General features: G+C 59.1%; 1 protein-coding gene across 1 annotated transcript; it reads right to left on the bottom strand.

Annotated features, from left to right (window-relative positions):
- Positions 1-231: 231 nt before the first annotated feature.
- Positions 232-26,108, bottom strand: CSPG4 (chondroitin sulfate proteoglycan 4). Its single transcript, XM_053988783.1, has 10 exons — positions 26,008-26,108; positions 13,714-13,877; positions 9,132-12,710; positions 8,363-8,842; positions 7,819-7,995; positions 4,746-4,944; positions 4,449-4,583; positions 4,128-4,282; positions 3,146-3,329; positions 232-2,949 (listed from the first exon to the last, which is right to left on the bottom strand). Exons 1-10 carry the CDS (start codon positions 26,102-26,104, stop codon positions 1,046-1,048), a joined length of 7,074 nt encoding a protein of 2,357 aa, XP_053844758.1. The 5' UTR covers positions 26,105-26,108; the 3' UTR covers positions 232-1,045.
- Between the last annotated feature and the right edge of the window lie 580 nt (positions 26,109-26,688).

Below are 26,688 nucleotides of genomic sequence, written 5' to 3'. Positions count from 1 at the left end.
GATGTGCCCTGTGATGAGATTCCCAGCTGGAGCAGCACAGGGTATTATTGTTGGGTCCCATCCTGAGCTCAGCGCTCAGTTTTTCCTCTGCCCTCCCTCAGACAGTTTCTATTTAAGTTTTTAGGACTCCAGGCTGGGGAAAATTTGAGCAAGAGCCCAGAATATGGTCCATTACCTCCAAATGTCGCTCAGCAGCTTAAAACAGGCCTGGCAAGGGAGACAGCTCAGGAAAACAGCGATGCACCTCGGAAAAGGCACTTTATTCTGTTTACTTCTGCCATACTGGAGTATACAGTGGAATACCGTGCTGGCTCCTCTTCTCTGCTCTCCTCTCGGGTTTCACACTGCCCAGGTGAGCTCCAGCCATCCCTCCCTGCCAAGTCCTACCTGTTGTGCAACCCCCCCCAGGGCTCGGTGCAACTGGCTTCATGCAGCACACAGCAAGTAGAGAAAGAGCGAGGCGGTATTTTTCCAAGTGGGTAGGGACTCCTAAATTCCCCTGGCATTGGCCACAGAATATTTTCTGAGCCTCTGCTCCAGTGTCTCAGTGTCTCAGTGTCTCGCCTAGCCCTGGGGAATTTGGGCGGCTTCATCCCCAGCCTGACTCAGCGCAAGCTGCTCCTCATCCTTCCTCTCTTACCAAGAGCTGTGAAAAGCACCCCTGTGGCGACTGTGCTGCCTTCAGAGGAGCCACCACTGGACCAGCCTGGGTGGCTCTGTGGGGACCAGTGTCATCAGGTGCCCCCCAGCACTGTGCCCTCCATCAGGTTGCCCAAATGAGCGCCCAAAGTCAGCAATTCCCAGCGATGCTCAGGAATTTTGCCTGTCCCCAGTTGCTTATGCCGTGCCCCTCTCCCCTGCCCAAAGGAGATGTGGGGCTACAAGGTGGGCTGGAGCAGCAGCCCCTGTATCCCCAGGGCCCTCCTGCATCTGTGGGATGCCAGCTCCCAGGGAGGAGGAGGAGGAGAGCCGGGAGGAGGTGGCTGGTGGTGCTGCAGGAGGGGCTGGACGCCCCGGTGGTCTCGTGCCACCACACCCGAGCCCTTCACACCCAGTACTGGTTGTTTTTCAGCGGGGGGTTGGAAGTCCGGCAGTACTGGAGGAGCTCGGGGTCTGGAGGTGCCCCAGAGCCCGTGCCCGGGGGCGGGGGGCCCGTGCCCTTGCCCTCCAGGGTGGTGACAGTCGTTAGGGGGATGCTTTGGCTGGGGTCTGTCCTCCGGAAGGTCTCGTGGTCTGGCACGGCCCCGTTCTTGGCCTTGGAGGTGGGAGTGCCCTGGACGTGGTGCTTCCCCGTCTTGTTGCGCTTGTGCAGGTAGAAGAGGAGGGGCAAGATGAGAGCCAGCAGGAGGAAGATGAGGCAAATGGGGATGATGATGCTGAACATGTTGGCCTCGATGAAGCCGAGGAAGGTGCCCCCCGCCCCAGGGCTGGGGCTGGTGGTGGCACTGGGGGCCAGCCCGGGAGTGGGGGACATGCCCAGCTCGCTGGCACTGGGGCTGCTCCGCGCCGTGCCACGGGGCACTGGGGGTGAGGGTGCCAGCGGGACCGTCAGCAGGGTGACACCGTAGGACTTTGAGGCATTGTAGGGCTCGATGCCGTACTCCAGGGATGCCAGCGCCGGTGGCACGCCGGCAGCCGCCAGCTCGAAGACAAAGCTGTCCCTCTGCAGGGGTTGCTGGGTGTCCCCAGCATCCAGCACCTCCAGCCCCACCAGCCCTTGCTCCAGCTCGCTCTGGCTGAAGGTGTCGATCGGGGAGGTGGGCTGGCCTGGATCCCTGGGTACCCTCACAAGACGGCTGGCACGGGGCGCCCTGCGGACCTTGAAGACCGGGACGCTCTTGGTGCGGTTGGCCAGCTCACTGGCATCGAGGACACCGGTGTCCAGGAGGGCTGTGCTGCCTCGGGGCCACAGGCTGCCCGCTCGGGTCTTCACCGCAGCACGGACGGTCACGTTCACCACCCCGCTCCTGTTTCCTGCCCGCGAAATGGCAACGAACTGGAAGTCATCCTCGGGCGACCTGAGGTCACTGAAGGTGAACGTCACCTCCCCGCGATCCAGCTGCTTCTGTGAGAAGCCCCGTGATGGCTTTTGGTTGACTTGCACCTGTCCAAACCTGGGGTCCCTGGTGATCCTGTACAGGACGTTACCTGCCCCTCGTGGTGCGGCACCCAGCAGGTGATGCTGGGACACAGGGGCCCTGTTCAGGTCTTGGGGCACCTCCAGCAGCGCTGGGCTGGCAGTGGTGCTCAGGGCAGGCAGCACCTCGACCTCCAGTGAGGTCTGGATGGGTGGGTGGTGGCCACTGGAGAGCCTCAGGGCTAAGGAGCCTGGGGCACGGCTCCCTGTGGCAACAAACACCACGCGGCCAGCATTGACATCCGCTTGGGTGAAGCGGCTGACGGGCTCCTGTGGGTTGTGTGCGCTGGCCACGTGGCCAGCGAGGGGTCTCTGGAGGACGCTGTACACCATCTCCTGCGGGGCCACCAGTGGGTCTGCCACATCCAGGTACTCCTGTGACAAGGTGACCACGGAGCCCTGTGGGACCCGCAGCACTTCTTGCCGCTTCACCACCCGCGGTGACGCGGTGCTGCTGGTCACTGTTACGTTGAATGCTTCGGAGATCACCACCCCATCCTGCGGAGGACGGACAGACCGCTGTTCCTGGGGCTGAAGCCAAGCCTTGAAACTGAAGTGGTCTTTGGAGGCGCTGTCCCCACCGTGGGCGTACACCAAACGCCTCGCTGCCAGGTCTGACTGCAGGAAAAATGGCCGTGACTGCTGCAGAGGCACACCGGCCACCAAGAGCTGTCCACGAGCTGGTGGCTCCGTCACCAGGAAGACAACATCATATCCAGCCCTCTCAGGGACAAGGATTTGGCTCAGGAGGTTGGAGGCATCCAACACCGAGGTGTCAATCTCAGCCTGCTGAGCCCTTGTGAGCTGCAGACCTGGCGAGAAAAGGGATAAGAATCAACTAGTGAGAGCTGGTGAGAGTTTGATGCAATGATGGAAGAAGGAATTGGAGGCAGTTTTAGATGTCTGATGTAATGTATCAGCCATGGAAAACAACATATTTCTCTTCTTCAGACAAACAAGCGCTCCTGAAGAGCTGGTTTGTCCCATGCTTCTCCATCCTACCCTTACCTTCATTTTTCCAAAGCTGAGTCAAGCGCTGGGGACAATTTTCCTCGAAGGAGATCAGGATGAGGAGGATGAAAGAATCTGAGATGGTCGTGGGAGTGACCACACGGAAGCGGATGGCATCTTGGGCCAGCCAGAAGGGCTTGCCTGGCATCTCGTGCTGGTAGAAAACGAGCTTGCTGTCCACCTGAAAATTAAAAAAAAAACCTTGATCAGCTCCTGTCTTGACTCTGGGATGGAGCAACCAAGCTCTAATTAGGTAAGAAATGGGGATTTTCACTAGCCGTGGCATGGTAGTGACCATGGAGAGCTCATGGTGTTTCTTTACCAGGATGTAAAATTGTGGCTGCCCCGTCCCTGGAAGTGTTTAAGGCCAGGTTGGACAGGGCTTGGAGCCCTGGCCTAGTAGAAGGTGTCCCTGTCCACTGGGGGGAACAAGGTGACCTTTAATCTCCCTTCCAACCCAAATCACTCTATGATGTTTCTCCCAGCAGTTAGGGGAACTGAGGCTCAGAGGAAGGGTTGAGCTTGCTCAGCATCCTCCGAGGGTGAGCATAGCACAGAGGATCTTCCAGGGAGGGTAAACCTATGTGTCATCTGAGTGATGCTGGGCCCTACAACATTTGGCCCCACAGGAGAAGGGTTTTTTCAGAGCAGGGGTGAAAAAATCGTGCTTGGCTCTTCCCTTCAGCAGCAGCCAGGCTGGCTGGCGCTGCAGCAGGGAGATGGCCTAGGAAGAGGGATTATAGCTCCCTCAGCCTCCCCCAGTGCTAAATCCAAGGCTGGGGCAGCAGCTCTTAATCCCTCTTAGCAGCTGTTGGCAGAGCTGGGAAAGTCACAGCACGGCTGGAGCCTTGTGCTGCCTCCTGCCTGGGATCAGGTGCCTGTGGTGGCACTGGGCTCAGACTGGGACCCCCATGCTGTGGTGGGGGTGATGAAGGGCTGTGTTTGGGGCTCTGAGGGGCTGGAGGAATTGAAATCTCACCTGGGCTTGGGTGAAGTTCCTGATTTCCTCCCCCTGTGAGGTGGTCAGCCTGCCCAGGCGAGGGGCTTGCTCGATGCTGTAGTACAGAGTGGTGGAGCTGGTGGGGCTATTGCTCACTGCCTGCAGGTTCTGGCTGGTGATGGGCTCCAGGGCACCTGCAAAAAACACATCCAGTATGGATTTCAACCAGTCACCTTGCCACCTGCAGTCACCACCCACCTGCAACCTCTGCCAGGGGCATCTCAGCAGTGCTTGGGCAAGGACAGGAGTCCCAAGGGGGCCCCATTTGAACTGGGAGGATGGGAACGTGCTGGTACCCACCTGGGCACACAGTGAGGCTCTGCTTCCTGGCCAGGCTGATGACGGGCTCTCTCTGGGCCCTGATGAGGAAGAAGTGCCCAGGAGATAGGTTCTCACCATCCCACAGGTCGAAGGCGAAGCCGCCGTCCAGGGGTCCTGTGGAAAGCACAGACCTGGGCATTTGCGGGGGCCAGAGGAGATGCAGCTCCCCCTTAACCCGTCAGGGTTTTGCACCCAGGGATGGGGTTGACATCCCCTGCGGTGGCAGTGTCCCCATCACCCTTGCAGGGGGTCTGGGGCACCTCAGTCCTGCCCTACCTTGGTGCACGAAGAGGATGAGGCCGTTGTCTATCTGGGCCTGAGTGAACCTCTGGAGCTCAGCGCCGGGCGCTGACCTCAGCACGACCTTCCCGTTGGCCGGGGGCTGGATGGAATAGGTCACCTCTTCTGCTGGGGAGTCCTCATCCTCGGCACTCAGGACGTGGGGGCTGAGGACAGCCGTGGCACCTTCCCGCAGCTGGGGGATTGGGAGAGGCTGAAATTCCCTGCGATACCCCTGGCACCTCTCCCCTTTTTCCCGTCCCAGCTCAGACCACTCTGCTGGGTGCCAGAGCACATCCCAGCCCAACAAGGGTGCCTTGTCTGTGTCCTGGGGATGCCTCCATCTTCTGGCCTCTTCCCAGCCCTGCGTCACCGCTGCCGTGTTTGCCAGCACGTGCCACACAGCTGGGTCCGCGCCTCTGCACGGCAAGTACTGGGAGGGCAAGTGTGCCTCGGTTTCCCCAGTTCCTGGAAGTGGAAAAGGGCACGGTGCCCTGGGGCAGGGGCTGTGCCTTTGGGACCTTGCTTTGCAGGGGAGGGGTTTTCCTGGGGTGCACAAGCTGCTGCTGGGTACACAATGACACAAGCAGCCCTGTCCCTCCCTGGCTGGGTGTATCTCCTCGCTCCTGCTCCCGTCCCAGCTCCCGTCCCAGCACCCCCTCACAAGGCTGCAGCAAGGCCTGCTGTCCCAGCAAACCCTCCAGGAATGACAAATATGTGGCTGAGTTCAGAGCCACTGAGGAACTTCCCAGAACCGCTTCCTCCCATCCAGTGGTACTGACCCTCCCGTGGGAACACTGCCACCCCAAAGTCTTGGCATCTCCCATCTCCAGCTGGAGGCGACAATTTTCCCTGCTCGTGACCCTGTGCTACATCTCCATCCTGGCAGACCACAGGGATGAATGTTGTGCTGCCAAACAGGTTCTGCCCCCGCAGCCCAGAGCTGCCCCTTTGCCCTCAGGATGCCTGGAAATCGTGGGGTGCATGGATGGAGCCATGCCACGGCTCACGTGGGGTGGAGGGGTGGGATGTGCAACATCCCACAGCATCATGAGGCTGGGATCTTGGAGATTTGCATCTCGGGAATCTGCAAGACAACACCCAGGCAGGCGCTGGAGGAGGTGCCTCTGCTGGATGAGCTCTTTTCTGCTGTTTTCAGCTGGCCTAACCCAAAACATTGCTTGAGTGGGTGTGGGTGCCGACAGAGACATTAAATCCCTCAGCAGTCCCCACGGGATGGCAGAGGCAGGCTAGAAAACACAGCTTTGGAGAGGCAGGGTGGGGGAAGTGCTGCTGGACACACAGCCGGGACAGGAGCTTCACTGAGTTTTTTGGGCTGCTTCCTCTCCCCAGCACCCACAGCAGTTGGAATTGCAGTCACACTGGGGGCCTGGAGCCAAAGAAAACTCCCTGTGGGCAAAGCAGGGGGGACTGGCAGCCCCAGGGCACCGCTGTCCAGCGGGAAGGGGCAGTCAGAGTGGCTGGAGTAGCTTTGCTCCCGGCCCAGAGCCCGCGCTGCGGGAGCTGACCCATTTCTCCCTGCTCCTCGTCCTCCCTGAATTATTAAAGCCTTCCGCCCGGCTCCTGCGCTCGCTCGCTCGGCGCTTTGTGTTTGCTCAGCCTCCGTGTCGCCTCTGCTCCCGGGGAGAGCACGCGGGGAGGTGGCGGAGCAGCGCCGGGAGCGTGGCCGTGTGCTCCAGGGTGGCGGTGGAAGCCTCTGTCTCAGTGGCATCCAGCCATCCTTCCTTCAGATCCAGCCCAAAAACTGCTGCTCCTTCCCAAGGGGCTCCACTCTGGGGTCTAGACCCAGCCTGTTGTCCCTCGGCATCCCTGGAAACCTTTGTGCAATCCCTCTCCCGGGCCCGGCCTGACCTTTAAACACTGAAGTCATTCCTCACCAGAGCACAAACAGCAGGGCCAGGCCTCTCCCCTCATTCCCGTTGGGGGAAGGAAGCCTTTCCCAGCTCCAGAGCTCCTCTGGGCAGCTGTGATCACTCTTCCCAGGGTGCTAAGGGATTCCCATGGAAAGGCAGACAAATTGCTGCCTCAAACTTTATTTTTAGCAGGTTTTTCTGTCTTTTCACCCTTATTCTTATCATGATGGCTGGGGGAAAGGGAAGGCCATGCTTACACTGGATGTCTGGAGTGGGGAAAAAGGGCTGGCACGGGCCCAGCGGCTGAGGGGTCAACTTCTGCCTGAATTTTGGCCCAGGTGAGGCAGGTCTACAAAATGGATTTAGTCGGAAGCTTCCTGGGCTGGAGGGGGAAAACTGGGGCAGGCACAGAGCTGGGGCTGGGGGTACCTCCCAAACTTTGCTGGTATCGCTCAAAATGGCTGTGTCTGGGGCAAGGCAGGGCAGCCCCCTCCCCGTGGGCATCTTCTCCAGAGTCCAGGCTCCCAGAACCCTTCCCGAGGCAACGGTGTGCCGATCCTCATGGACTAGATTGCTTTCCAGCTGCCAGTCTGAGAAATCCCGGCATAATGAAAAGAGGTGCAGGGGGGTGTGGGGGGAGAAGATTGTGCTTCCGTGTTTTCCACTAAATTCTCTGCTGAAATTTTGCATTAGTGACCCCGAATGGGACAGGCAGGTGTTGGAAGCAGAAGGTGGGAGTTCAGCAGCAGGTGAGACCTTTTCCCTTCTGCCGTTTTCTGGGATGGACGTAAAGAGAGGTGCGAAAGCTGCCCAGATGATTGAGTAATTCCAGCCTGTGTTGGCGAAACGCGGGCAAGCTGCTCTTGGAGCTGCCAGGGCAGCAGGGGCTGCGGAGGCGCTGCCGCCGTGGCAGCGCTCGCCGCGCTGGGCCCGCGGGGCGATGCTCCCACCTCGCGGCCGATCCCCGCAGCAGCGGCGGGGCGGGACGGGCTGGGGGCGAGCACAGCTCGCTCTCCGCCTCCTCCAGAGCCTCGCCCCGGCGGGAACACGCTCCTCCTTTCCCCGTTCCCCACGGCCCGCCTCTGGGCGGCAGCCCGGCTCCGCCGAACGCCAGCTCCCCGAGGCGGGTGACCGCCAGTGCAGGGGCGCTTCCCACGCTGGGCTGGCCACCCCTCCCCGCGGCGTCCCGTCCTTACCTGCAAACCGGCGTTGACCTTCAGCCGCGGCGCCTTGGTGCTGCGGGGCAGGATGGTGATGAAGAGAGTCTGGGGATGGCTCTGTCGGGATACCTCGGAGGCGTTGGCCAGGATGGTGAAGCTGTCTGTGAGGGATCGGCGACCATCCTGCCTGTACTGGATCTGCTGGTTCTCCACCTGCGGGGCAAGGGCCAGGTGATCCTCCACGGAGGACACAGGCCCCTCTGAGGAGGTGACCCTGAACCATCCTGGGAGGATGATGGCAACCCACCACTAGCTCAGGGGCAGCCCTGCGGGTTCTCTGTGGGAAGCAGACCTGGAGCCCACCGTGGGTGCTCTGCCCGCATCCCCATCCCTTATCCCATATCTGGGGCTGCAGAGCAAACCCATCACCCCAAACGCCTCTATCCCTTCTGATGGGGAGAAGACTCCTGCAGCCCTCCCCAACCTCCCAGTGTGGCTGGGGGCTGGAGACCACCCCGGGCTCTCCCCAAACCCTCGGGAAAGCAGCCTGGTGGGCAGCTGGGTGCCGTGGGTGCTATACCTCACTCCAGGTGAAGCTGTGCAGCCCGCCCTGCTCGGGCCGCTGGCTGCTCAGGAGGGTGCCAAACCGGGGGGGCTCGAGCACCCTGAACTCCACGCCGAGAGCTGGGTAGTAGGCGTTGGGAATGCGGAGGATGCTCGAGGAGATAGCGGCAGAGCCACCTCCTGGCACCGTGATGTTGTGGACATCCAAGGGGACGGTGATGGGCAGCACAACCAGGCTGACCACCACCCCCTCCAGAGGGTCTGCACTGCGGGCGGTGATGTCCAGGACAAACTGGTCACGCTCCTCGTTGGGCTTGGAGTGGAGGTAGAGGACTCTGCCACTGTTGATGTCCTCCTGGGTGAAGGACTGGATGGGGTCCAGGCTGGGCTGCTCATTCACGTCCTGGCTCTGGTGAAGCATTGCCAGGAAGCCGGAGGCTGGGGGGCTGCTCACCAGGTAGACTATGTCTTGGGAAGGTATCTCTTCGTGGGTCACCTGGGAGTGTGGGGGAGATGAGGCATGAGTGGTAACTGAGGCCGGGCTGCCCCACAGCCCACCTGCTGTGCAATCAATCCCTCAAAGCTTTGCTGGGGGATGGACTCCAAGAACCACCTTACTGAGACCATGTCTGAAGCCCTCTCTCTTTGCCCCCTGGGCAAAGCCTGACAAAGGCCTTGGCTCTGAGCGGGTGGGAATAAAACGGAGTCCCATGGGTGACCATCCTGGTTTGGTGGCCAGGGAAGTCATGCGGGCATGGGGAATGACTAGAGAAGGGGATACTCACCATTAAGTCCTCCTCCTTGATGCCAGCCGCTTCCCCCTGGAAAACATAGATCTCCTTGTGGTTGACTATGCTCAGGGGGCTGGGATGGGTGTCCAAGAACACGCTGATGGCCAGTGTGTCCTCTACTGCCACCTCGTTTGCTTCTACAGTGAACTGGAGCTCATCCCGGGTGTTCCTGCTCCCGTTGTGGTGGTAGGAGATCTCTCCTGCCAGCAGGTCCCTCAGGGAGAAGGCCATGACCGGCTGCTCCCCTCTCAGCACGGTCCCCCACCTTGGCGGGGTGGTTACTAGGAACCGTATCTCTTCATCTGACCTGATGTCCATGTTGGTCTCCAGGCTGAGGACAGAGGAGTCAATGCTCCCTTGGGTGCCCTGGTGGATGACCAGACCAGTGTTGTTGACTATTTTGATGTAGGGCTCTGATGCCTGCACTTCCAGGAGGGCTGTGGTTTGGTGGAGGCCATCCGAGACCTGCAGCTGGATCCAGCCCCGGTCGGCCCCGGAATGGACGAAGAGGATCTTCTTCTTCCTCAAGTCATCCTGCGTGAATCGATAGACCTGGTGGCTTCTGTCATCGACAGACACAATGCTGCCAAATAAGATGTCCTTCCTGGTCAGCACCAGCTGCGCGTCGGAGAAGCCGGAGTCCTTGTCAGTGAAGGCAATGTGGTCAGTGGTCAGCAGGTGCTGCCCGTTGCGCACCACGTTGAAGACTCGGTTCACTGCCCGCACAGGGCTGTGGTCATTGACGGGTTGGATGGAGACCCTGAAAACGCCCCTCACCTCCTCGGCCTCAGACTCGGCGCTGCCCTCACCCTGCCTGATGGCTACGAAGGGGATGTCATCCTCCAGTGTCTCGGAGTCATCGTGCTGGTACAGCAACCGGCGCTGGAGGATGTCGTCGTTGGTGAACTCCGTGATCTCCTCTCTGGAGGCCCAGCCGTGGGACGCAGCCCAGGCCAGCCTGCCGTGCGCTGGCCCCTCAATCACCTCATAGATGTAGTCCATGCTGTTCACGCTCTGCACAAACAAGTGATCCTTGGAGATGACGGCCTGCCCGCCTTCCAGCACGGTCAGGAGCACGTTGGTCAAATTTGGTGCATCGGGGTCCCCACCAATGCTGATTCTGTAGGTATAGACGGGCGAGTGCTGCTCACCAGCGTGGACGCGGAACTGGAAGAAGTCCTCAGCTTGCTGGGAGTTCCTGATGGTCACGCTGTAGCTCAGGTGGTTGCCCTGCAGGTCCTCTTCAGTAAATCCAAAGCCTTCAGTCAGCCTGTTGCCAAGCAGCTCCAGGTTTCCCTTTTTGGGCGCCTGGATGATCATGTAGTGGAAGGGAACTGGGGCGGAGTTTGGATCTTCCAGCATTGCCTCCAGCTCCTTGCTGGTGATATTTCTGTGCCGCTTATTCTTCATCTGGAGGGGAGCCATGGTCCTCATCTTAATGGTGGCTCTTTTAATCCTTATGAGGAAGGTGTTGTTTGGCAAGAGCTTCTGCCCCACCTGGACTTTGAATCTCACCTCCTCCACGCTGTCTTCCAGACGGTGCTCCGGGTCTGTGCTAAAATACTGGATGCGCCCTTGCTCCAGGTCTTGTTGGTGGAAGGACTCAACTTTTTTCCATTCCCCTCCCATGCTCCCTTGCTTCTGGACCTCACCATACTTCAGAGGCTCCGTGAGGACGTAGAGGATGGAGACCCGTTGTTCCACGGCGTTCGTCTCCACGGACAGGTTGGCTGTGGTGATGCGCGCGGCCCCGCCTTGGGAGAGGGAGAGGCCGGTGTTATTGAGCAGGCGGATGTCAGGATCAATGGCCAGGATCCTCAGGGTGGCAATGGGGCTCGGGATGGTGCCATCACTCACCTGCAAGGTGAGCTGTAAGTTTGTCCCACCCTGGTGCACATAGACCACGTTGCCAGCTTCCAGGTCCCTGCAGGAGAACTCTTCAATGGGCACTCCAGGGTGGAAGTCTAGCTCCACATAACCCTCCTCCATCTGCTGACCGTGCAGCTGGAATTCGAGGTCATCGCAGGACGAGTCATCATCCAGGACCTGCAGGATGTCGGTGGTCAGGTGTTTCCGTGTGTGCTTCAGGATTGTCATGTGGCTCCCACGGGGAAAGATCACCTGTGGGGCATCGTTGACAGGGTTGATCATGACGGGCAGCAGGTACACCTGCCCCTGCCGCAGGCACTCTGGGACCCCTTGCTGGGTGGTCACTGTCACCTCCAGCATCAGCTGGTCCATGGGCCCTTCGGAGCCGTCGTGGATATACCTGACTTTCCGATTCACAATGTCTAACAAGGTGAACTTCCTTCTGCTCCTGGACCCGGGAATGTCCAGCTCCAGTTGGCCATGCCTGGGGTCACTGGTGATGCTGAAGAGGATTTGGGACTGACGGATGTTGGCCAGGCTCAAGTCTACCGTAGGCTGGGCGTGTTTCCACTCCAGGTAGGCCATGCCCCCTTCAGAGACGATGAGGGGGCTGACGTGCAGCAGCCGGCTGATGTTGGCAAAGGCGGGTGGGAAGCTGCTGTCGGGCCGGCACGGTTCCACCACCAGGCCCGGTGCTCCGGAAAAGCCATTCGGAGGTGGAGAAGTAGACGCCTCATCCTGCTCATACACCTCCTCATAGTCCCAGTAGTGGTCCTGCTTCCCACAGCCTGCTGTAATGTCCTTTGTGATCACAGCATCCTGCAGGCTCCTCCTCTGCAGGTTTATCCGGAGGTCCTCCAAGCAGCCAACAAACGAGTGGTTGGTCATGGTCCACAACGAGATGAAAGAAAGATGGTGCTCCCTCAGCCTTTGCAGAGCTTTTTCATCCATACCTCCAATGAAGAGGTTTCCCTGGAGGTCCAGGTAGTTGTTGATGCCCCGGTTGGATGTGGATGAAGCATAGTAATCAATCAGTATCTCAAACTTGTGGATGTCTGTGTGGACTTTGACGTAGTGCTGCTGCTCGTCGCTGATGAAGACGTTGTTGTGCAGGACGATGACGCCGTTCCCCTTCTCCACAAACCCCCGCAGGCGCCCGTTGGAGATCTCCAGGTAGAAGAAGTCATTCTCCAGCCCTGCGTGGTAGATGAGGGGTGCCTGGGTGATGCTCGTCGTTATCACAAACTCGATGGTTGCTTCCTGCCTTGCGTCCCATGTGGGAAAAGCAACGTACGAGTGTGGCCCCGGGAACCCGAATGGGTCCTCAGGCTCTGCAGAGAACTGTGTGCTGCACCCTTCCTGGACATGGTGGAAGGTCTTGGAGCTGCCATCAGCAGACAGATGGGAGAGGACATCCAGGCCATTGAATGTCACCAGGTGAAGGCAACCCCTGAAGGGAGGGCTGGCCTCAGCAAGGTAGGGCAGGTCCAGCCTGCCTGTCCCGCCGGCATAGAGGCCATGCTGGATGTCCAGCTCCCTTGCTGGCCCTGCGATGTCTGTGGAGCTGTTGAAGAGGCCATCGATGGTCAGCGTCATCCTGCCATCTTCCACCAGCAGCTCCACGTCGTGCACTGCCAGGTTATCGAGATGCAGCCCTGCTGGGGACTGCAACGTCACCTCCTCCAAGCCCAGCTGCAGCCTGGCCTGCCGAGAAAGACACAAAATCCTCAGCTCAGGTGGGACCTCTCCACCTTCCAGTAACACCTGCTGAAGCACGGACCCACACCCGGGTGCTCGCAAGGGTTTTGGTCTCTTGGTTCACTCCTCCACCTCTGGATGTACTTCTCCTTCATCCTCCCCATGGGCCTGCCCTCTTCGTCCTGCTCCCTGAACTTCTCTCCTTTTTCACTCATTCTCAGGGCTGGGGTCCTCAATCTCCCTCTCCCACAGCTGGGCTCTTCCTCTCCCCTCACAGAGCAGCCCCGCCAGATGCTGGCTCCTCCTTCCCTGCTCTGTCTTGCCCGCTGCCCTCCATCCTTGCAAACTGGGCTGCTTCCAGCCCTTCCCCTGGGAGCTGGCAGGGGAAATAGCAGGCTTTGCTCCTCGTGGGCAGCAGCCTGGAGCCTGCCTAAGTAGAGGGTTAGCTGGTGAAACACATGGTCTGCAATAAGGACTCCTCTGGCCAGTGGCTGGCTTGTTCTTCTGCTTTGGTTTAATGTGGTTGGTAGCCCGGCCCAGGCTGCAGGAGAGGCAGGACGTGTGCCTCGGATGCTCCCTGCTCTTTTCCTTCATGGCCGATGCCAACACCATTAAACCACAACAGGGAATTTTATTGCTCTGTCTTGATTGCTTCCCATGTTCCAGCTGGGACAAGGGAGATCTCTTCTCTCCCTGGGTCCTCTCGTCTCACCTCCTCAAGCTGAGGGCGCTGTGCACCGTGCCTGACCGCACAATGCACACCGGGTGCCAGTGTCAGGGTGTCCCTGGGACCACCCCTGGCATCACCCGGGCGGTGGGTGAGTAGCTTCCCCAGCAGGAGCCTGTTTCTCTGTATTTAACCGAATCTTCCAAGGCTGTGTCCACTCTCCTCTTGGTGTTCCCCGTCAGGGGTCCTGGCAGCTGGGCTGCCCCTTCATCCTCTCACTGGATGAAGCCACGACACAGAGACCCCAGCCCGGGGAGAGGATGGGGGTGCCGGGGTGCTGACCTGCAGGCGGCCGGCTTGCAGCTGGAGCAGGAGGTGGTCGGGCTGGCCGGCAGCCAGGAAGAGCAGCCCATTCCCCTGGGTAGTGAACAGCTGCAGGTGGAGCCGCACCGTGCGCGAGGCATCCGCCAGAGGCATCTCCACGAAGCTGTCCCCAAAGAAAGAGGCTGGGGAGAGAAGGGAGAAAGGTCAGGTGGGGAAGGACACCTCCTGCAAGCCCCGTCCAGGTGGGTGCTGTGGTTATGGAGCCTCCCGAGCCCATCCATCAGCCCTTCCCTTGTTTGCCATCTGACAGGTTGCTGGAGTCCTGGAGCCTAAAAAGACACTCGGGGGAGTCTTGTTTTTCTGATTTTCCTAAAGAAATCCTGGAAGGGCTTGGGTTGGAAGGAAACTTAAAGCTCATCTAGTCCAAGTCCCCTGCTACAGTCAGGGACATTTTCCGCTAGCCTAGGTTCCTCCAAGCCCTGTCCAACCTGGCCTTGAACACTTCCAGGGATGGGGCAGCCAGAGCTTCTCTGGGCAACCTGTGCCAGGGCCTCAGCACCTTCTGATTAAAGGAATTGTGTTTCTCCTCAGTGCTGGAGAAATAAATATGAGTGCCAGTGATCCAAAGGTGGATGTGAGAGTGGACGGAAACCGCGGCTCAAAGTAGACGCCTGGAGATGCAGCTGGAACGTGTTCAACACCCAGTATGCATCAGCCCTGGAGGACTCAGCTGAATGGCATGTGGTCATGAAATGACAGACTGTGTCACAGGGCAGAGGCAGGAGAGTGCAGGATTAAGAGTACAGGGAGCGGCCAGGCTTAATTTTAGAGCGCTTTTAGTTTTTAGCTGACTAAACGTGTGCATGCGCATCTCACACACGTTAAATGTGTGTGGCTGGGGCGTGCAGCCACCCGTCCTGCTTGGCTCCAGCTCGGCCGGTGGCAAAGCTCTGTACTTGAGCATAAACACTCCGGCCCTGTAAGCTGGAAATGTTTGGGGAGGATATGTCAGTGACAGGGGCAAATGCACATTTTCAGTCCATATGTAGTCACAGGCTCTGCTGGAGTTTATATGTGTGAAGCTCTCCTGCTGTGCTTTACCAGAGCACTTATCAGATCCACCCAGCTGCCGACCTACAGTTAGGTTTGGGGTCCCAGACCTGTCTTGCTGAACAAGAATAGGAATTTGGTTTTCATGGTCCCAGGCCCTGATCTCTTTTGGAGGAGGCAGGGGTGGATGTTGGATGCTGGGGTGACACCAATCTTCTGCACAGCGAGGTCTGGGTACGCATCTGCCCTTACATCTGCTTCCCTGGATGCATTTTCCTCTTGCCCAAATTTCTGTGGGATGACCAGGGTGGGAATGGGCAATGCAGGCTTTGCTCACAGGGTGGTGCAGTAAGTGAAAACCCAACCCAACGAGTGAAAACTCAACCCGGCAGGACAGCCACAGTCACTGAGGCATTTGGAAGGAGACCGTCTGTAGAGGTGATGGCAAAAGTTGGTGTGGCAGGGACAGAGTTGGAGCACTCTGTTTTAGCTTTTCCCATTTTCTTCAGAGCTGAGCCCTGCAGTGCCCTGCATGAGGGAAGCTCTTCTGAGCCCTTTGGGAATGGGGAGACCTCCTTGTCCAGGACACCACAAAAAAATCATTTCCTGCCACTGGCAGCAGAAGAAAGTGCCTCAGTTTTCCCCTGCGGTCTGGGAGGATGACGTGGGTGTTGCAAGGACCATCACCCCACCCGTTCTGGACAGGGAGGAAATGGCACCATGGAAATATCTGGCCTTTGCTGTAACACCGAGCCCTTTGCCCAGCCCAGGGCAAGGCTGTCGGGGCGCCTGCTCATTCCCTGGCCCTCGTGCCTGCTGCTGGCATGGGGCGCTTTGGCTTCCTTGTCCTCTTCAGCCCAGCCAGTGACTCACAGGAGCTGTGCTGTTCTCCGCAGGGCTCTGTCCTTCCCTGACCTGCTCCCTCCTTCCCATGGTCCCAGCAGAACCAGCCTTGCCCGCTGGCCAAGGCTGGTGGGTGCTGGGGCTCTCAGCACTGCCTTGTCCTGGGGCTTGGTGAGCAGGAGTGACGTGGCACAGTGGAAAAGGGAATTTTCCTGTCCCTCCTTGCACAACCACAGCCACACGTGCGTGCACATGTGGTCCCCAGAGAATCCATGTACGTTGTGTGCTGGCTCCTGACGAGCTTCCCTGGGCACGCTCCATGCTCCTGCTCCCATTGGGATTTTGCTACATTTTAGTGGCTTCCCCTAATTCAAAATTGTTTTTCAGATGGGTACTGAGTGGCTGCTCTCAGGGGGAGGGAAAGCTTGGCTGGGCTGGACCCACCAGCAGCTCCCATGCCCGCCCAGGGGCTGGGCAGTGTCTCGCTGTGGGCGCTGGGGATGAGGGTTTGGTGCTGCTCCAGCAAGACCAGCTTGTTTTCCAGTGTGCCAGGGGGCACCAGCTCCTGCAGCCAGCACATTTTGTCCTTCCTTCACTCTACCAAAGCTGCCAGAAATGTTTTCCTTCTTCTCTCATAAAATACTAATAATAAAAAGCTCCCAAAGGTGCGGATGCCTAGGGGAGTGGTGCTGTTTGTTGGGGAGGAGGAAGGACCTTTGTCCGGATCCAGGAGGCACTGGAATTTTTCTCCAGCAGCAGAGACAGTTACTGCTGTTTCTCTTCCCAAATTCCTGCTTTATTTCAGGGCCACTCTCCTCCTCCCTCATCAGCCCAGCCAGGATGTGAAGCCACTTGGCCTGTGACATTTCACTTTCACAAGGGACCTGCAGCTTCTCACCTCTATCTCCCCTCTTCCTTGCCCTCCACTTTGGAAAAGACACAGAAAACATGGATATTTTTTTTTTTTTTTTTCAAATGCATTTTGCTCTGGAGGAGCCTCCATAGGACAGGGTGCCCCATCCCGGTCCGTTACTTGGAGCAAGGAGGGACTTCCAGGCACCCATCCCCATCTCTGGGCAGGCTCAGGTGAGATCCTGGGATCATCCCATGAGGATGCGTTCCCATGCCCCAAAAGCACCTATCTCAAGTGATCTAAGGATGCCATGATCATACCACAGGAGTGTTGTGCTCCTCATCCCTGGATGCAGATTCCCAAGGGGGGCTCCTCCTCTCCTGCCAAGGGGACCAAGAGGTCCCCATGTCCTGGCCACGGGTTGGAGTGGACACCCCGGATATCCCACTCACCCCGGATAAAAACAATTGACATTCCCAGCTTGCTGCGTCCCACAGGAAATCACCATCCGTGCCTTGCCAAGCCGATTGAAAGGCGTTGACGAGGCGAGAGGAGCCTCTGTCACAGTTTCCGAGCAGCCAGCCAGCAGCCAGCAGATTACAGACTGCACTGTCACTTGGGTTTTGGGATTGTTTTTGTTTTTTTTTTTTTCTTCTGCATTGAAAAAAACAAGGAGATGAGCCAAAAGCTCTAAGGAGGGCTCTGGGAGCGAGGCCCCGGGAGCGCTGGGCTGCTCCTGGAGCCGGCGAGCAGCGAGGGCTCGCTCGGTGCGGGCCGGCCCTGCCCCGGCCGCCGGCCACGCGCCGGCCCCGGACGCTTTGGCTCTCTTCCCCTGCTCCTCCGGCTGAAAGCACGGCTGGTTCGGCCTCTCCAGTGGCTCGTTTTTTTTGGTGTTCAGGGATTTTCCGACTGGGGGAGCAGGGCAGAGACTGGGGGGGAGCGGATCCCCATCCGCTCAGGGGGCTCTGGGCTGGGGGCTCTCCGAGAGTTTGGGGCTCAGCGAGGCTGCTTCGGGCTCTCCTTTGTGTTTTTAACACTCAGCACAAAAACTTCTCCCACCTCCCACCTCCTTCCCAGCACGTAGGAGGTTCCAGGAGCCAACTCCAGGCCCAGGCGAAGGGGAGCTCTCGCAAAGCTCAGCTCAGAGAGGACCGGCACTGGGCACGCAGGGTTTTTGCAGAGGGGACACGGCTCCTGGCGTGTGGGAGGGCGTGGGAGCTGGTGGCTGCGTGCTGCCCTGCCCCAGGGCTCCCACCCCAGCGTGGGGCATCCCCAGCCCTGCCGCAGGACAGCCAGCTGCATTTTGGGGGTGCAAGAGGAGCAGCACCGGCGTACAGCCGAGCCCCTGGGGGGCTGCAGGGTCCCCCACCGCTCTAGCCACTGGAGGACGCTGAGGGTGAGGAGGAAGGAGCGGAGCAATCCCTGCCCGGGGACAGGGGTGTGGAGCCGGGGAGGGGCTGGATGCTCAACAAGGCTCCATTCAGGCTGCGGTGGGGCAGGTGGGGGCCAGGGCCGGTGGCCGGCTGTGTTTGCAGGGAGGGGACTGGAATTCATTAAAGCAGCTCTTTAATGACCGCAGCGGTGCCAGGAGAGCCCCGTGCAGACACACGCGCCCCCCTGAAAGACTCCCTGTGTTCGCAGCCGCTTCCCCATCCCGGCCACACCGCTTTTCCAACGGTGGAAAAACAGCCGGGGAGTGAAAGCTCCTTGTTGCCCGAACAGCCCCGGGCTTGTGCAGCCACTGGTGCAGCCCAGCCCGCCGGCTGCCCTCCTTCCTGCCCGCCTCCCCGTGCCAACAAGCGGCCCCTGTGCCGACGCTGTGCCTGGTGCTGGGGTTCTGCCGGGCCGCCCCAAGGGCAGCCTGCTGCATTCCTTCTCCGCAGCCCCAGGAGCTGGTTTTGAGGCCCTCGGAGTTGTTCGGGGTTGGTTTTGTTTATGTAACTTTTAAGGTAGTGAGGTCACCCGCTGCCAGCCTCACTGTGCTGCACCCCCATCCGCTGTGCAAACGCGGGAGGGGCTGGGGGTTGTGAACACCGGAGAGATTCGGGGTGATGTGAACATGGGAGGGGTTCAGGGGAATGCCAACACCAGAGGGGCTGCGCCTTGCGAACACTGGAGGGGCTCCGAGGTGGCTGCCCAGCCCTGGGGATGCTGCTCAGCAGCTCGATCCCCTCCTGTTCCCCCCGAAGTGTGTGCTCAAGGCTCCCGTCCCACTCCCAGCGCAGGCAGGGTGGGCAGCACCGGCGCCGTGGGTGGTCCTGGGGGCTCAGGCTCCCTTGTCCCCAGCTCTGATGCCCAATGGAACCTGTAGCCCCCCGGAGCTGGAGCTGGGCTGTGCCCCTGTCCCCACACAGGGTGGAGGGGCCACGGGAAGAAGGGATCCTATGGGCTTTTGGAGAAAGGCTTCATTATGTTCCACATTCCCTTCGTTTTACGGTGTGGTTTTATTTATGGCCGGGGAAGGAAATGAGCAGCCTGCGAGGAGTCTAAGGCAAACGCGGTAGCCCTCGGCTTTGGCTGGGGCTTTGCTGGGGGGACAAACGGGGGGCTGCTGCCTTCAGACGTGCCCCGAGACCCGAGCTGAGCACCCATCTGGGTCTCCACAGCAAAGAAACCCCAGTGCAATGGAGATGAGCTGGGTTTAGTCTGCAGCAAGGGCATTCAAACCCAGCAGGGATCACACCACAGTCCCCCTGAGCCTGCCCCAGGAAAGCCTGGGGTTCTGCCTCAATATTTATGGGATGGAGCGTCATGGGCACAGATCCATCCTTGCTGTGATAGCTCCTGGCACGCAGGAGGACTTTTTCTTTTATCCCCAGTCCCAGTGATTCCAGCAACTGCTGCTCCCACATCCTGAGCCAGGGCTGTGTGTGCTTTTCCAACCCCGGCAATGGGAATGAGTGCTCTGGTTCTCGCCTCCCATCCTCCATCTGGCCCTCCCTCACGGCGGGGCTCCCAGGGGCTGGCGCTTTCCAGGAGTGCTGGCCAGCAGAGATTGCTGGAAAGCAGCACCCACAAAACCACCAGAAAAGCCATGGCCGGTCACCTTCCCAGGTCTGCTGACCACCAGAAGTGCCATCACCCTTGTTTTGGGTGTGGGAGGAGAGTCCTGGCCAGGGGTGCTTTGCTTCGCCCCCATCCCACCCGGGTGGCCTCTGGCTGCAGCACACTGCTTTGAACCCCTCCTCCTGTGTTTATTCCTTCAGTTCCTCTCCCCCGTTCCCCGGCCAGCTGCTCTCCGCTCGCCTTCCCCAGCCTGACAGCTTTGGGGAAAAACAGCCTTTTTACAGCCCACGGACTCTGGGGTCAGGGGAAAACATGAAAACGTGCCCTCTGCTAGCTCTCTGCTCTCTGGGAGGGGGCTGGTTGTACCTTCCCATGTCCTGCCAGTCCCCAGCCCCTGCCCAGCGCCTCTGCCTGCTCCTGCCTGCCTTCCCTGTCCTGGGGAGCTGTGATAGCTGGAGGACATAAGGCAGGGTCCAGGAGGCTTGGCTAGGGCTCCAGAGCTCCATCGCTTATCCAGCATGGTTTCACGATGATTCAAGCACAGCCCTAAAGCTGATGGTATTTCCTGAGCTCTCCTGCTCGGCCAGATGCAGAGAGCCATGGAGGGGAGGGCAAGGAGCTGGGAGCCAGCCTGAAGCCCCCCACAAAGGTCACAGTGCTTTTGGGAAGAGCTGGGGAGATTGCCCCTGGAGCGAGCACCCCCAAAGCCTGGCAGGAGCAGGAGCAGGGCTGAAGAGCTTTTAACGATGTGTGGCTCAATGGCTCCGGAGGGACTGAAGGAATAAGCCCAAGCTGGAAGCAGTGTTTGAGTCTTTGCCCTGGGAAGTGAAGCAGGGGGAGAAAGTGGGAGGATTTGGGGAAGCAGGAGGCTCAATGGGGCTTTTGTGCCGTCCCCTGCAGCGTGACTCAGGCTCACTCAGGCTCCCGCTGCCAGGAGAAGTTGGCCTGGAAATACTGTATCAGCCCCAGAGGACGTGGTTTCCAAACCATTCGAAGTCGGGTTTTGTTCTATTTTTTTCTGTCTTCTTCTCTCTCCCAAGCCTGTGGTAAGCACCTCTTCCCCTGTCTCGCAGGCTGGCAGGTTTTCCAGCTCCACCCTGCACCTCCTGGCACCCGCTGCCACTGCGTTCCCTACCCCAGCTGCTTCCCACCCAGTGAAGGAAAAGCTTGCAGAGCTGCAGAAGGGCTCGTGGTGGCAGAGGAGGGGACAATCCAGCCAGCCCCGTGCTGGAGGATCTTGGAGGAGTGGGTGCACATCCCACCTGCAGGTCCCTGAATCCCATCCCTGCCTGTCCAGCAGAGGCAGTGCCTGTTCCCAAGCTCACCTCCAGACCCAGTGAGGGGAAGCAGCTGGCGGGGGGACTGGAGGAGCCAGGCCAGGGGATGCTCACAGACATGCCTGGAACGGCTCGGTGTTACCGGAGAGATCCTGCCTGGTGTCAACAAACAGCCCGCGGCCGCCGCCGGAGAGGGGCCGGCCCCAGCCGCCCGCGCTCTGATGTTTCCCAGCCCCGCTGGTGTCAAGTGGCTCCTGACGTGCCAGGATGGGGGGAGTTATCAGCCAAAATTGTGGGGGAAGAATGAGCGGGAGTGTTGAAACCTTGCCAGAAGATACCTGCTTGCCTTAATTGTAGCATCCAACGCTCAGGGATGGGGAAATGTATCAACAGGGACGGTAAAACGTGCAATTGTGGCGTAAAATGTGTAAATTGGGGTGATTCAGCTTTAGCTGTGCTGGTGAGGCAGCACCCACAACACCCTGCACCCCACAGGGCACCAAGGACCGCGGCCAGGATGAGCTTTTGGTGATGCTGAGTGCTGTGGGGGGCAGAGAAAAGTCTCTCCACGGACAGAGATGGGGGTTTGCAGTGTGGATGGGGGAAAGAGAGGGTATTTTTTACTCCTCTGGGGCTGACATGCTAAACTTTCTGCAGAGATAATTAGTATTTTCTTCCCCCCTCTCTTTCTAGAGCTGAAAGCTCTGCCTTCTCCTGTCCTCTCCTCTCCTGTCCTGTCCTCTCCTCTCCCTCCATCCTTCCAGAGGTTCCCCCTCCCCTCCCCACTCCTGCTATCCCCTGACTTTTCCATCCATGAGAAACACCCGCCGGGGTGATGTTTATAGAGAAAATAAATGCCTGCTCTATTTGTAGCACGGGGGGAGGCCCGGCTGGCGGGGGGGCTGTGGGGGTGTGGAAGCTGGTGCTCACATCCCCTCTCAGGGCTGCAGGGCTTTCTCAGCCACATCTACCTCGGGCCAAGAGACTTCCCTCTCTTCTCCCAGGCTCCCAGAGGAAATGACCCTGGTGGGCTCAGAAATTTCTGTGGGATGGGATGCTGAAAACCTTGAAGCCCTTCTGAAGCCCAGGCGGAGGCTGGGAAAGGGAATGGGAAATTCCTGCTGCCTGCCCCTCTCTCTGCCAGCGCTGCAGTGAGATGGTCGAGGATGGGGAGCGCCCATCAACACGGCTGGGGATGGCACCACGAGCAGCTGGTGACTCCAAGCCCTCCCATCCCTCGCCTGCCTGCAGCAAAGAGGAAAAACAACTTCCAGAAAGCCAAGAACTGGGCAAAAGTAGCAGCAGGGATTCACAGGGCCATCCTGAGCTGACTCACAGCTCAGGAGGGCTCCTTCCCCAGCCAGTGAGTCACGCTGATGGATCCATGTAGCTTCTCTGCCTCCCTGGCTGGGAGGCACGTGATGGGCCCGGCCACCTCCAAACCATGCTGTTTGCCCCATGACTTCGTCCACTCCCAGCAGTTTTTGGCAGTACCCACCCTTCTCAGGGCTGCTTTCGGGCTGTCAGGCAGCCAAGGCTGCCCCTGGGCACAGGGCAGCTCCCAGAGGCACTGCCCCGAGCCACGCAATGGGCGGCACACCCCGGGGAAGAGGGATGGAAAATGGGAATTTATCACCCTCCTGGATCCACAGCTCAGGGCACAAACATCTCCCACCCCACCCTGATGCCAGCTGAGAGGCCCTGTTTGGTCTGTCCTGAGGGTGAAGGACGGGTAATGGGTGACAAATCAGGCAGCAGTCCTGCCTGGTCCCTATCGTGGGGCTGGGAAGAGGCACAGCAGTCCTGCTCCTATGGATTTTAGCCTGGCTTTGCAGATCCCAATGCTGCCCTGACTCCCAGCTCTGCTTTGCAAAGCTAAAGGCTTTCTGAAAGGTTCTCTGACTTCATAGAATGTATTTGGGATATGCTTCATAGAATATATTCATATTCTGTCAATACAACAGACTAAAAAAATTATCCTCATATAACAATAGCTAACAATATTCTGCTATATTGGTCAATATATTCTATTGGTAATATATATAATAGATATACAATACATATAATATATATTACCAGTATATTATATTAGTAAATTCGACCTCCCTTTTTTTGGTCTATTTACCTCAGGAAAGGCCTGGTGCAGCATGGCAATGTCCAACCAAACACAGGGCACAATGGAGGCAGCTCAGGAAGGGCTGGTCTGGGAATGAGGGAGCTCTGATGGACACCTTCCTTTCTCTGTGTCTCCAGGGCTTTGGAGATACAGCGTGGTGAAGGGGCTGGTGGCAAAGGAGCCTTGGGATGCCCAGGTGAGAGCTGGGAAGGGCACAGGAGTTTCTAGGAGTCTCCCAGCTGAAGGCTGGGGGTGATGCTCACACTCAGGCTTCCCAAAAAGGAGACAAACGGAGCCCAGCACCTGGAAAAGGCCACGGGAGTAGCCCCGGGGAGCTGAGGCTGGGCTGGGCCAACGCCTGTTGCGAACAGTCTGTGCTTGGAGCTTTATTTAGGCACGCAGGCTCCCGCCTCCCAGGCCCTGTTCCTGTCCAGCCTTCAACCTGACGTGAGCTCCTCGGGGTGAGCTTAACCCTGTCCTGCAATCCTGCAGGAATGCGCTTATTATATTTTTGCCCACAGCCCTCTGTTGCTAAATATAAGAGTGAGACAAGAATATTCCTCCCCGATTCCCACGATACCAGTTTGTGTTCTCCCCCCTTTTCAGCATTTTTCCTCTTCTTTCCCATCAGCTGGAAACTTTTCCAGCTGCTCTGAGCTGTGACCTTCAAACATGTGGCGCGACCATAAAAAAGAAAGTTTGAATAAATCAGTCAGATTTCCAAAAGTGGAGGAAAGGAAGAGCCGAGGTGGCTCTGTGGAGCTGAGGAACCTGGAGAGAGCAGAAGGGATCCTGGATGGACACCCCAGGGCAGACACTGCTCCCTATCCATGGGCAGGTATCCTGCATATGCCAGTATCCCACTTGCCTCCCCAGGACCCCGTCACTGCCTCTGGGGTCTGCCTAAACTTTGGAGGGTGTCACATTTTGGCACCCACTTGCTGAAATCTCAGGGTGAAACGCTGCTCACGGGGAGTCTCCACACCCAATTCTCTCCTCTCCCCTCACTCCAAACCTCCAGCAGCAGGGATTTTGGGGAAGGGGGAGCCCAGCCTGTGGGTGACCTCACTGGGAACCAGAGAGGAGACAGGCTGTCGAAAAACAGTTTACTAAAGCTTCACACTGTGATGTCAAGAGGACAAGCTTTATGAGTGTTTTTTTTTCTTTTTGGTATAATCCTGTATTTGATGAAGTGCATGACGACTCTTCCCATGCTGGGCTGGGCAGGAAGGCCCGGGTTCCTGAACCTGAGCGTGGAGGGAACACGAAACACAGGCTTCACCCCAAAAACCTCAGCCCCGTGCTCAGCATGCTGCTCGTGGCTCTCCCTGATGGGGACACAGGGATGTCCCACGGTGGGCAGCCCATGGGAGCAGCTGGAATGAGTGCTGCTGGGCTCAGCAGGGATGTTCTCAGCTGCAAGGGGCTGGTGGGAAGCTGCTGCCCAGGCCCAGGGTCACAGCTGGCACATCTGTTTAGCCCAGTGCAGAAACAGTCCCCAGTATTTGAAAATGGGGGTAAACCCCCTTTTCTTCCCCAGCCCCACGTGTTGACCAGGGAGGTGCTCACTGATCCCCAGAGCCGTGTCACAGCCATGGGGGGAGTCACCTGGGGGTGTAAGTGAAGGCCATGGGGGTTTTGGGGTTTTTTGGGAGTTTATCCAGCCCCTTTACCATGAAAGAGTTTGTGACTGCCAGGGCAGCCCTCAGAACCACCCTGGACACCGCGCAAGCAACAGATCCATGTGGGGAAATCCCATCTCGGGATGGAAAGGTCAGGGCTGGGAGGAAGGAGACCACTCTGTTCATTAACAAAAGGGATTTTTTTCCACTCAGCTTGCCAGGCACCCTCCTATTTTGGTGCATGACAAAAAATAGAAAGAACAAGGCCTAAGGTAATGAAAGGAGCATGTCCCAGAGGCCACCTGCTCTCTGGGAGGGAACGGGGATAGCAAGAGACCAACAGCAGCCCTGCAGGTGCTGAGGGCCACAAGGCTGGGCTCTGGGATCATCCTCCTCCTTGCACTGGCACGGGCTGGGATGCAGAAGATGGTTAGGAAGCAAAACACTGGAGGTTTTCAGTAGTTCCTTTGGGAACTGCCGGGAGCAAGCTCCTGCCTCACTGCTGGTCAGAGTCCTGATCCCTGGGGGGAAGTTTGGGGAAGGGACACTGCTCAGTGAAATCATATATCATTTTTGGGGTGAGTTAGGGACGCGAAAGTGCTTTTTAAATGCCCTTCACGTTCAAAGCTGCAGATGCTGCTGGTGCAGTGCAGTGCCCAGTCAGACCCCAGGCACAGCCTGGAGGGTCAGACCCGTCCCACTGAACGAGATCCCATCCAGAGCCGCAGAGCCTGCTGAGGCTCAGAGCACGGCAGGGGAGGGAGCAGGGCTCTGGGACGGCTCTCGGGATGCTGAGGCTGGACACACATCTGTGACAAGAGCTGGGTGGGCAAACCTGGCTGCTCCATGGGGAAAACTGGGTATAAATCCCGCACCTCTGTCCCGCCGGAGCCGCCATGCCCAGCGCCGACCCTGTGCCACCACGGGAGGGACCCTCAGCCCCAGCTGGTCCCCGCTGCCTTGTCACCCCAGGGGTGGTCCCACAACCCGTCTGGGGCTGTGCTGGTGGGAGCGGTGAGCCGCTCACTCACCGTCGCCCCGGGCCACCAGCCACCCCAGCGCCAGGACAGCCCCGGGAGCTGCGGCTCCCTCCTTCCTGCCGAGCCCCCGCGATGAAGAGGGGCTGCCCTCGCACGCGGCTCCCGTGGCAAGGCCAAACATGGGCACGGAGGGCTGGCGAGCTCCCTCCCCGTGGCGCCGGGCTCGGCGGGGCAGCCGCGGTGCCTTTCCCCCGCCGGCTGCTCCTGGCGCCGCCCGAAGCTGCTCCGAGCCGCATCCCACACAGAGCACGCATCGTGTGCCCCGCGGAGAGCACCCAGCGAGGCACCCACCGCCCTGCGAGCCGCTCCTCTCCCAGCCTCGGCTTCCCTGCCCCAAAACACAGCGCTCCTGCCAGCTTGGCCACCTCGGCGAGGGACAGCCCGCGCTCGTGGGTCGCCCGTGTCCGCAGCGCTCCCCGCTGCCTCCCCAGCTGTCCCAGGAGCAGGGTTATCCCGACGGACTTCCCACCCGTCACTCCCGGCTGGGCTGGGGCACGGGACTCACCTCCGGCCGGGGGTCCCGCGCTGAGGGGCTGGGGGTGGCCGGCCAGCAGCAGCAGCAGCAGCAGCAGCGCGGTGGCGATGCCACCTCGGGCACCCATCGCGTCCCCCGGGGCTGCAGAGGCGGCGAGAGCTCCGGGACGGCACAAGCTCGGCCGGCGCCTGCTCCCAGCCGAGGGCTCCCGCTACTACTATATTTAATAAAGCGGAGCGAGGGAGGGACCTGCAACTTCTCCCGCCTGTCAGAAAGGAGAAATTCGCTCAGATTACAAACCAAATTTTCCCTCTTAAAGAGCTAGAGGCCCTCGCCACCCACACCCGCTCCTGAAAGCAGCCTTGTTCCCGCCGGGCGAGGGGAGGGAGGAGCGGGGACAGAGCCCGACGTGGGGTGCGAGGGGCGGCTCCGGAGACACCGCCTGCTCCGGGCTGAGCAGGATGTCACAGAATCCCAAAATACTCTGAGCTGGAAGCGACCCACAAGGATCATCGAATCCAACTGCTGAGCGAGCGGCCCATGCAGGGATCAAAGCTTGGAGTTATTAGCACCGTGCTCTAACCGACTGGGCTAATCTCCACAGATCCTTTGGCACTTCTGAGGGAGCAAAGCCAGTTCCTGGTGTCCACACGGACCCAGATCAGTGACTCGGTCCCAAAGCTGCTGTTACCCACCCCTGGCCCTATTCAT

Source organism: Vidua macroura, chromosome 12 (assembly GCF_024509145.1).
Source record: "Vidua macroura isolate BioBank_ID:100142 chromosome 12, ASM2450914v1, whole genome shotgun sequence".
NCBI lineage: Eukaryota > Metazoa > Chordata > Aves > Passeriformes > Viduidae > Vidua > Vidua macroura.
The sequence above is the reverse complement of the archived record's forward strand: the minus strand, read 5'-3'. Positions and strand labels throughout refer to the sequence as shown.